Here is a 12,085-nt window from a genome sequence, read left to right on the forward strand (position 1 = left end):
CACATGGATTGAACGAAAACGTTGAAAATCTTAACTTTTGATCGGATCGTCTGATTTTACACAAGCTTCGATCCCTGATTGTGTACGACCTGTATTATCTGCATCCACTGAATCCATATTTTGAGTAAATTCCCCTTTGAAGGAGGTGTAAAGGACTGCTTTAGATTATCTTATTAATATAACGAGTAACACAATAATGATCTATACGTCATTCTAGTTTATATTGTGTTTGACTCTTCGACCAGCACGACTTACGGAAGCACATCAACTACTGAGACATAATATTATGTATGATGTATGTACATGTATAATAGAGAGCAATATTGTCGTTTTTGTAGGTTTTGAAAATGTCTATTGATAGTATAGGTTCGTTAGTTTATTGGTATTCGATTGACTTAGATTTTGACTATGGCGCATTTTGTAAACATATTTATCACAAACTTCCCTCAGCATCTTTTTTTGCATCTACGTATTGTGCCACAGTATTATCATTATTATCATTATTTGGAATGATTCACAATTAACATAATTATGGTTGAAGATTTTGTCTCATTTTCGATATTTATTTTCCCCCCGCTTTCCAGGCAATCGATATATGGCTGGCTGCGTGTCTTGTCTTCGTGTTCGTTGCCTTGTTAGAATACGCCTTGGCCAACTATCTTCTCCTGCTGCAGGTAACGGCTCTATACCCATGTGTTGTTGATGTTGTTGTTTCTTGTATTTGGCTTTGTTCTGTTTTTAAAGACTCAAAATCAGCCCATGCATTGATGCCCAATCCATTAATCCCTTTGCAAAATGTCAGCGCGGCGCAGTCTCGACGTCGAATGTTAATAAGGAGACTTGACTTGGACAATACTAGGAGGGATGTTTTTAGAATAATATGCCACTGTCTTCTTGAGTATCCGTTACTCAGTAAGAGGAGAAGGCAATATCCTGTGATATTCATACCATCCTTTCAATCATTAACCGTCCAGCAGGAGTTGTGAGTCCTACAATGGACAATGTTATTGACATCGGACACAGCGAAAGGTGTGCGTTTGTCGGTAGGCCTACACACATGAGCAGATTTATGAGTTACAGAAAATGTAATGTTCATATACTACATTCAAGAATTGTATCCTTTTATTGCAGAATTTTATTGTCGAATTGAAATGATGAAATCGTGATTATTGGCACCTTTTTGCCGACGTGATGTCCATTCTATATAACAGATGGCTCAATTAGGTGACATTTGTAATGAGGTTGGGAGGCAGCGGCGTTGACAATGACAAGTCTGAATTATACCTTCAAAATGAATTTTTCGATTCGCTTGATAGTTCATTTCTTGCCTGCTTGGCTTGGGCGTGTTATTCTATATTCGGCCGAGAATAGTGACATCGTGTGCGATAATTGCGTTCGTGTTTCTCCATGTTTCGGACAACAACAAATTTTGCGTTTGTAATCATGTCTCTGAAACGCGTTTTTAATCGTAAATAGATAGTTAAGAGCCGTTCAAGACGCTGAAGTTAATACAAGGTCAAGCTAAATAGGGTCCAACACAACAATCGCGTTTCTTAAAACTGTTTAGCGCGCCAAAGGACGCCCATACAGTCGAACACAGACAAAATAATCCGGATCACCAAATATGAATGAGAATAGTGCTATTTCATAGCGTGAATGTGGTTCAAGGTGTAAAAGAATGATGATTATCATGATAATGAGAATGATGATGATAATAATAATCATAGTAAAAGTAATAATGATAATTGGCTATGACAGTGATAGTACACGATAATGATGTTTCAAACGAGTTCTTTTTGAAGTCTGAAACCTCTTCCAATCGTTGAACATGACAATAATATGTATGCGTGTTTATCTGTTTATTGTATGTGTAGGACTCACGTCGTCCTATGATAAATTTCCTCTGTCGTTACATATCCAATATGACAGCAATGTCAAACTGCTTGCCGAGAACAACGACGATATCAGCACTGATACCTCCCTCCCGAGAATAATCATCCGTCATGATTTAGTACATAGTAATGACGTCAAAATATCAGAGTGTAGTACATGTCATATAAATTCCAGCATTTCTCAACCCGCTCTTAAAACGGTTAAAGAAGTGTTAAACAGTTGAGGAGAGACTATTAAAACACCCAGACGGAAAAGAAGAAGATATACTAGTATAGTGGAAATGGGTTGCCTTATTGTGTCGCATAGATAATAACAATGTGTATTATGATAAAAATGAGGAGGTACTTGGTGGTGATGATGATTACACCTGCCAGCATGGGGATTAAACATCAGAAGTTCTGCTTATGATAAGATGTGTCAATTAGCTGTTTCTTCTCAATGGTCAATAGGCCTACATGGAGATAAGAAGTGGTTGAACTTGTGAAACACGGAGAATTCTCCAAACATTTACACAATTGTCATGCCTCCTGCGTGACCCCCGGTTTTATCTATACTATAGTTTGCGTCTCGTTGTTTTCCCTCGACAAAATAAAGGCCAAGCGAGAAGAGAGACGCAAGGCACGGGCTGCCACCGAGTGTTCTCTGACCAGCGACCGGGACAGTCCCCTGTCCAAGAAGTCCGGATTGGACGAGGAACAGTTGAGTAGGTACCAGACCCAGTACTTTTCTCCGGGAGGCAAGGGGGACAACATGTCCGGCGCTGGACACTGCGAGGAGAACCCACCCATGGTGTACGGCGAGGAGATGCACTGGACATCGGGTCAACTCGACCGACTGGCCAGATACGTCTACCCGATGCTTTTTCTCATTTTCAACCTGGTGTACTGGCCAGTTTGCATTTGGGTAAAATAGTTTAGGATGATGATGGTGATGAGGAGGAGGAGGAGGAGGAGGAGGAGGCGGAAAAGGTGGTGGTGAGAGTTCACCTCCAGAAATTGTTTCGAGACCGAAAATTCAAGAGGTCAAAAATTAATGCTGTCTTTAAGATTTCTTACAAGGATTACAAAAGTACAAACTGTCCAAATCTCAAGTATTCGATGGTACGCGCCAATTATCATTGGAGTAATTCAGCACATATATCTCTCTATTTCTAAGAGTTTACAGGGGCTCAGAGATGATAATCTGATTTTGAAGGTCATGCATGGTCTCGCGATGAACGATAATCGGTCCAATTTCAGATCTAGTACTGACGAAAATAAAACAATGTCTAATCTTGTCGAACGCTCATTGGACTTCCGAAGTTTTCTTTCTTTCTTTCTCTCTGTGCATTGACACATGCAATTGATAGCTCAAATATTATACACAAATACCCAGTGGTGCTACATCCATCTGTTAGTAATTTGAGAATATGAGTCTGTGTTTTGCCCCAATTTTAGTATCATAGCAAAATTGCTGACGTTTGACGCACGAGAGCACGGTGAAATCGTAAAAAAAAAAAATGGAACATTAATTTGCTGCGGTGAGTGAAGTGGTTGTTTGTGGTATTGGTATTGGTCGGTATTCTACAGCTTGTGCCGTCAGCGCTGTATGCTTCGAATACGGGAAGACGTCATTACAACAACATAAAAGGATATAAGAGCGAATGCAACGAAATGAGAGCGCTAGACCAAGCGGTGAATACCAAGACTTTCCTAAGTCGTGATTTTCATTATTTGAAACTATCAAATTAATGTAGAAAGATAATGATGCCAATCGGTGATTTATTTGCCATATATTATCATTTCATACGGATTGTTTCTATTTGTTTTTGTCCGTCTGTTTCTTTGATTAACTTAATTGAAAAGTGTGTGAATGAAATGATGAAAAGTCAAGTATTAAGCCGTATGCATCTTATTAATATTGTCTGAAAGATTATTTGCAGTTGAAACTAAGCATTTCCTTTGAAAATGTTTTGCCTTATTTCATGGATTTGCGAAAGTGGCCGTGTTCGTTGCTCTCAAGATTTTCTTCTCCATGCGTCTTGCTGTCCAATCAGAAGATGGCACTATCAGCAAATATGTAAAAGACATTATACAAGGCAACTGACAGCAAATTGAATGTAAATGTAAATGCATGTGAGCTGCTGTGCGTAGGAACATGCAATCTCAATGTCGGTGAATTGCATAATCACATGTACATGACATGGTAAGATCGTCATTGGGCATGAGGGGTTAACTCATCAAAACGACGAGCTAATGAACTGCATGAGAGATTGCTGCATCAAATCAGAGTTTCTTTGAGGATCAAACAAATGGCTTTATAGTGAAAGGTATTTCAGTTTCATCATTTTGCAGCTTTAAAATACAAAAACAAAGTTTGGTATGGCTGCGATCGGACGTATGGTGGTTGGCTGAATGTATTCATTACGTCATCAAACGATATAATGTGTATAGATCTATAGATTCACCCATGAGAATGGTTGAAGCCTTTAGTATTCAGCACTTTTATTTTCAATTTCATGCAGCTTGAATCTTGTTCCTTTGTGTCGCATGTTGTAGAATGATACGACAAATTCATAAGAGCAATTATTTGAATTTCCTTTGTAAGCTTTGACGCAGTTTCATTCACAGTATCATTCATTATTAAATCTGTTGTTTGAGTTTTTTGTTTTGCTAAAAACAAAGCACACGAACGAAGATGTTTTAACGAGAGGAGAGCATGTAAACATCGAGTTTTTTTTTGACTGTGACTACCAGTGTCTAGGAAACGTAATAAGATGTTGGTAGCTCAAGGGTTTCGAAATCATGTTGCCATGACTACGTAACTGAGTGACAGACCTAATGTGTAGCTGATGAAATTTTCTCGCATTTTTTTTTTTTTTTTCCATTGAAGGTGCGCCTCCGAACCTTGTTCTGGCGTGAGTTTAGCCAGTCAGATTTCTTTCATGAATGGTTTTGTGTTTCACTGAATTACTGGCATATTGCATGAAGGTGGTGACGAAGAAAATGACATTGCGCATGCATGCACATTTCCAACAAACTTTAATATGTGCATTATTGGTCCTACGGGGGTCTACGAAAGACTATTTATAAGTACGACCATGATTAGGCCCTACACACAAGACCAATATTAATACGTATAAAGCTATATTCCGGAAGGTATTTGGTATAACGACAGTATAGGCCGATAACGTATGACCATACACACAAGACCATTACGCACGACCGTACTCATACAATGAACTGTCTACGTTGGACCTTCACGATGCCAAATAATACGTATGACAATTGTTATACATAGGAACATTGCTAAATTTACGTACCGATATACGACGATAATATACTTAATGTGGACCCCCTGAAAACCAACCTTTGGTTGATGAGGTGTTCCACCCCATGAGTGGAAAATGACACTTGAATTGAAATGAATTGAGGGGAATTGAACTGAATTGAACTGAACTGAATTGAATTGAATTGAATTGAATCGAATTGAATCAAATTGCATTGAATAAAATATACGTAACACCATAATATATCATGCAAATACGCAAAGTTGTCTATGTATTTATCAGAACTGTGTACGAGAGCACAGGACAAAACTTTTGATGCGTGTAGTTGATGCATTCTAATACTCATCAAAAGTTATGAAACTTATGTTCCCGTCGTTATATTTTACTGTCCAAATTTTAAGCAGTATCAGTTCTTCTCAGGCTCAATATTTTTCTTGCAGATATTATGTTATATGATATCTCTGGTATACATTTTTTTGCAGTTATGAGAAGCTGCTGTGAATGTTTTCGTAGTTTTATCTCAGGGTTGCTGGAATAGGAAATGAAGAGACCCATGCAGAACACAGAATGAAGAGACGATTATAATACAGGCACTATCAGTGGCTACGGGGATGGCAGTATATTCGCCTATCAAATTACTACTTTAAACTGGCGCATTAGCATCCAATCTTAGACGTAGCACTAAAAGTTCTGAGGATGCATGAGTCTGGAAAAAAAAATCGTTTGAGGACTGCATCCATCCTGTCATTGTCCGGACACAAACTGGCCAATGTACAGCAATTCAGCCAGTGTTCGAATAGACAAGGAGGTATAGTACTATACTATGCTCGCAAAGTCAGAACGTCTGTGGAATAACTGTGCTTATCGTAACTTTGGATAATTGCAAGAAATATGAAAATGAAGGAAAGCTGTGTAGTCAGCGTTCGTGATGTGTGGTGTGCCATAAGATAGCATGAGTGCCTTGGACAAAGGCTATTACTCAGTATAGGGCTCAAACCTGTAAATAAAATGGAATGTCCCAGACCCCTTCACAAAATCGTACCAAAGATACCAAAATAAATGAAGAAAAGAATTGATAAAAAATCAATAATGCAGTTTGGAAAAAAACTGAATAGCTGCAGATATTGAGTATAAATTCCTCTACAAACTGCATTTTGGTTGGAAGATGAAAGTTTTTATCATGGAATTTGAAGGGACTATATTTCATTGGGTTCATGTGCAGAAAATAGGTGATTTTTTGAGTGAAAAGAACTCGTAGTCTGGCTTTGTGGACCCTTGGACAGAGTTTGAGCTGAAGAAACCGCCTTGGGAATTTGATGGATGAAAGGGTATATCTCACTTATCCAGGTTAGTGAAGATGAAACACCTCATTTCTCCCAGCTATTTTACAGAATTTTATGGGGAATTATTTATCCGTGTGAGCCCTATACGTCTCCATGGTCTCTGGTTTGAAAAGGCTCTCTTGATGGGAGGTGCGTAGTCTCTACCCAGGTTGATGAATTGTTTCTTTTGACCCGCTGTCAATGCCCAAAGAAGTCAGTGTGTATTTCAGAGTAAGACAGCCTAAAACCGGGTATTGTCACCTGGCCATGTCTGTCAACTCGGTGTAATGAATGCCGGGCTATAATGCTGCTCAAAAGATTTAAGTTATTGTAACGTTAAACGTTATCATTAAAGCGTTGGAAAGATAATTAATATTGATGCTTGTGCTTATCACATTTGTATGTTTTTGCAATAAAATATTTTCAGTACATTGTTAACGCCATTCAATGTATCATTATTTTCTCATGAAATAACGAATACAGAATGTTGAGAATGGCAAAGAGTGTAAGTAAGGTGTGTGATTTGAATCACACGAACCCGGAGTTCAGGGGAGCGCTGTTGACTTTGGCCTAATAGGGATATTGAAAATGTAACCCTAGTACTACAGTATGTATACGCTTATCAAATACATAATTATTCTCGAACTTCCCAATAAAGCCGATTCGACTGGTGAGTAGGCCTATAATTATGTCGAAAATGGTCGACGTAATATACCTGTCAATCCCAGTTCGTTTCTTGATTAGGCCGTTGTAACATATTTGGTACGTATAGGCCTACAGCGAACCGCGAACTCCTATTGAACGTGTTAAACAACCACATAATTATACAGCAAATTAATTTAAGACAGAGTATTTAAGCATACGTTTACAGCGGAAAAGAAAATGAGTAGACGCATAATCTGTAATATGTACTTGTTCAAAATTGTTGTTATCGGAAAAGAGAGGCCCTCGTAAAAGACAAACGAAAGAGGATGTGGGCCTCTCAATAATGATGAAGATGGCGGCGATTACGTCATTGTTCAACAGCGCCCTCTTAAATCCCAAGTCCGTGTGCCTTTAAGGGGATATTAGTGTATCGGTTGAGGTGAGGATTCAGCTCTAAACTTTTTGCCATAACAGATACTATAAACCACTCTATGAAAAAAAAAGTTAAAGAACATAAGAGGAATTGAACGTTTATTTGATGAAAATCGGGTTTGAAATGGCTGGTGTATCCACAGGAATATGGTGAAACAGAGCAATCTAATAAAAGGTGGGCCCCACCTTTTATTAGGATCGCTTTGTTTTTAGATATCTTAGCCATTTTAAAACCAGTTTTCATCAAATCAACTTTGAATTCCTCCTGGAATTACAATTTCTTTCATATTATTTTCATAAGAGCCAGGTTTCTCATTATCTCACAAACCCTATCTCAACCGGAACTATACCATTCCTGTAACATGATGGCTATACATGATATTATTATATTCATCAAAATGAAATCACTGATGAAATAACCATCCACTAGTAAGGCCTTGTCAGAGCTGTATCTTTCCACATTGATTGCGAATTCACAGCTCTATCGGCTAAATATTCACGTTTTTTGAGGCAGTTCGGCATGTACTTCCTGATACCGCCTACATCCATTGCACTCAAATTCATTACATTTTGATTGCCGTAACGTCACAGCGGTTGTCAAATCAAAGAACTAGTAGACGCTCATGTGATTTGAAGTGTCTATACCCTCGTATCATCTATTCCGCAGAAAACTGAGAATGGGCCTATGATCTTTTAAAATATACACTCAGTTTTCAAACAGTTCTCATAACACAAGCAAAAACGTATACCTATTGTCATTTCAAAACATCCATCCATATCGCAGAAACTATACTTTATATCTAAACAGAGTTATACATTTTTGTGAGGAATAATAAGAAATATAAAGACACAGCCGGTAGAGAACGAATAATAAAGATGGGAAATGAAGCAAACGAACAGAGAGAGAGAGAGAAAATAATAAGAAGAATAATGTTTATGCCTCCGAGTATGGGCTTATACTTACATCTATGGTGCGCTTTTGGGTGTAAGGAGTCTTCACTATGTGTTTGTGTGTGTGTGGGGGGGGGGGGGGGAGGGAGGAGCGTATTTGCATTGACGTGATGTTGCGTGCACATAAAAGATAATAGGCGAGTCCTATCATAATGCTTGATACTAAGATCCCACAGTGAGATTTGTGTGTGCATGGAAGATTGTGAGTTCAGAGATGTGGGGGGGGGGGGGGAGGGGATGTTAACCATGGGAGACTCGCCTCTCTTCCACCACTGCAGACAAGAAGGGAGAAAACGTTTCGAATTCAAGTGGAACCCTTGCTCTCGATCGTCAAAGATTGAAAAAAAAAAGAAAGAAGAAGAAATAGATATAACACCTGAAAAATCCATCATGTCGAGATTAAGACTGCCAGACGAGCTGTCATCTTCCAGCTCATGGGAGCGGAGAGTGGGGTCAGGGAGGCGCGAATGGAACAGCAGTCCCAAGGAGTGGGGACGGCGTCTGTCACATGGGAAACATCTTCACACATCATGACTTATACTTAAAGGGGAACGTTCCTCTCAAATAGTTATTCGGTAAATGTAGTAATGTAATATTAGTGACACACATAGTGAAGTTTTGAGGAAAAGCGGACAATCAGTTCAAAAGCTATGATTTTTTTTTACAGTAAAACTTGGTCAAATCCACTACAATTAGTGATGTGACTGCAGGGCAGCCTGCGTCAAACAGATTTACGTTATTTTTCACTTCATAACGGAAGAGCACTTTAGTTACTTCTTTCAGAAGGCAGAGAATAACATTACCGTTATATCAGTTTCAAGTATACCTACAAGGAAAGTGCATTTTTCATCAAAAACAAATTGTCATTTCAATTACATTGTTTTCTTTATCGTTGCCGACTGTGACATCACGATTTATTGCAGTGTTTGTTTGTATTATCCAGTCATAACAACCTATGGAGTTAATTGAAACGTTAAAAATTCATACCTTTTGATCGAGTTTTCCGATTTTCCTCAAACTTCGCTGATGTGGTCTGACAACATTCCAGCATTTACTGGATTCACATATTTATTTAAGGCAGATTCCTCCTTCACATGTATAAGCCCAAAACATCTGCTCGCATGTGGTGCGACAAAGGCGGATCTACCTGCACCAGCGGCGATTCCCCTAATAGACCGCGCGATCTCCTCTTCGGCAGTCCAGCGTCAGGCGGCTGTAGGTCTTCCCCTTTCGATTTTTGATTTCTAAGTATAGTGTTCAATCCAGGTTTACCCCATGATGAACCGTGGCTTCAAGGGAAATGAAACCCAATGGATATATGCATGCATGATGGATTGAGTGAATGCAGCAATATCAGTAGAAAACATCAGCAAAAGTTTAAGGAACATCGGACAATCCGTTCAATAGTTATGAATCTTTAAAGTTTTGGTGCGCCATGAACGCTGGATGAGAAGACTGCAACATTTTAATTGTGACCCCATGGAAAACGATATAAAGAAAATATAAACATAATTTTACAAAATTTCAGGATTTTTTAGTTTTGTTAATGAAAAGTACACATTCCCTCGACTATATGCTACCAACAAAAGGTAAAAATCCCCCTGCTTTCTGAAAGAGTAAGTAAAGTGAAAATATGTTGAACTTTCTTTGCATTCCTTTTTCAATCGTTCCCCATATATCACGTCACAAAGTATCTTCTCAATCAGCCATGGTGGCACTGTTAACTTTAGATATGCATAACTTTCCACCTGATTGTCCAATTTTCCTGAAACTTTCACACAAGATAAGTGTTCTACCGGACTACATATACATTTGGGTTCACCCCGCCCCCTTCAAGGGCCTACAGAATATTACATACACGCTGTAAAGGCCGTGTCACACCAGCCTTGCGTGCGACTTGCAAAGAACAATTTTGACTACCCGGAGGTCCCCGTAGATATCCGCACATGACAGTACCTAGCATGTATCTCAAAAGTAGTCGCCCTGAGGTGCGCACGCAATTTTTTTTTCACCCGCAACCGTGTTTAGGCCCTGTCACACCTTTCCGGGCAAGCTACTCGGGCTTGTTATGTGTAGGGATTTTCTAGCATACCGGACAGTCCTGAGGGCGGAAAAGGTTTGTGCGAGTCAGCGCATGTGTCTTACTTGCTGGACGTGTTATACTTGCGAGTATACTGTGTGACCTTTGTACCAGTCGCGTGGGGGCTGACATCTTAGTGAAGGAATTCCTCTAATGGAATGGCTGAAATCTCACAGAATTTCATTATCTTGGCTGCGAAGTACCTGCGTGGGAATTGCCTGGGAAGTACTGCCGCTAAGGGTCTCCTACTGGCGTTCTGCGTGGACCTCTACGGGCATTCCCGCGACTCACCCGGAAAAAGTTTTGGTCATGCTCAAAACTTGGCTGCGGTTAAATCGGACTAGCGTGAGCACCTCCGGGCAACTACGCGCTAGATACTGTCAGGTGCGGACCAACTGCGGAGAGCTCCTTGGAGTAAATTTGTTTCCCTGCAAGTCAAGCCGCAGAAGTTCCCCCGTACGGTTAGCCTTTAAACAAGGCGACTCGCTCTGCGTGCCCCCGTATAGCGCGTTTACCCCACAAACCTGTTGGCCGGCGAGTGGAGCCACTCGCCGGCCAACAGGTTTGTGGGGTAAACGCGCTAAACGGGGGCACCCAGAGCAAGTCGCCTTGTTTAAAGGCTACCGTACGGTATGACAAGGCATGAATGAAAATTGCAAACATTCTTGTTCGCCCGCTGAAAATCTTCTACGTTCTGGAAACTACCTCCTCGCCACAAGCCCGCGTTATGGTGTGATACGGCCTTTAAGAAGAGAGCTCGCAGATATGCATTTAGAAAAGAATGAAAGATGAATTGTTATTGAAATGTGGGTTATCATTAATGTGAACCGTATTTTGCAAAAATACTGCGGTCAAAGTAGCTCCAACTACGTGTACGTACAAGTGTAAGAGTTTTGGACAAATGCGTGGATTAAAAAAAAAACAATCTTTTACAGATCTACTACATGTATATGAATGTGCATTGATTATCGAAAAGGAAACAAATGAAAATGTATCTATAAAGTATTTTCATCGTTATCTGCAATACTATCATTATTTCTTCGTACTATTTATTCCGTCTGTAATAATCATACATAGTATATATATATATATATATATATATATATATATATATATATATATATATATATATATATATATAGGCATATATACAATACAGGGTGGCCCAGAAAGAACGGAACACCTAAGATCTTTAATTTCAGCAATATTGTTTCGAATGTGTCATTATTTTACACACTATTGGAAATGCCATTCTTTTTCCAATAGAATGACACCAAGTTCTTTAATTTTTGTTAATGCATTATGATTTTAGGACCATTTTTGTCCACCCTTGCAATTTTCAAAATGTGATCATTTTGCACTCTCAGAGATACCGAAACCAGCGAGAATTCGGCTTGCCATGGAACCAGTCTGCCAGTAGCATTCATAATGATACATGTATTTACAATAACATTCACGTTATTCACAATGATAACGGACAATGACAATCACACC

At 39.3% G+C, this 12,085-nt stretch overlaps 1 protein-coding gene across 1 annotated transcript in view; it reads left to right on the forward strand.

Annotated features, from left to right (window-relative positions):
- Nucleotides 1–2,805, forward strand: part of LOC139734687 (glycine receptor subunit alpha-3-like) — a 70,102-nt gene extending 67,297 nt beyond the window's left edge. Inside the window, exons 8-9 of the mRNA XM_071645481.1 lie at nt 585–674; nt 2,488–2,805. Coding sequence (XP_071501582.1) covers nt 585–674; nt 2,488–2,805 — 408 coding nt within the window. The remainder of the gene's footprint in view (nt 1–584; nt 675–2,487) is intronic.
- Nucleotides 2,806–12,085: the final 9,280 nt, after the last annotated feature.

This window comes from Diadema antillarum, unplaced genomic scaffold, assembly GCF_040938485.1.
Source record: "Diadema antillarum isolate AM-2024a unplaced genomic scaffold, OU_Dant_1.0 seq00000541_RagTag, whole genome shotgun sequence".
Classification (NCBI taxonomy): Eukaryota; Metazoa; Echinodermata; class Echinoidea; order Diadematoida; family Diadematidae; genus Diadema; species Diadema antillarum.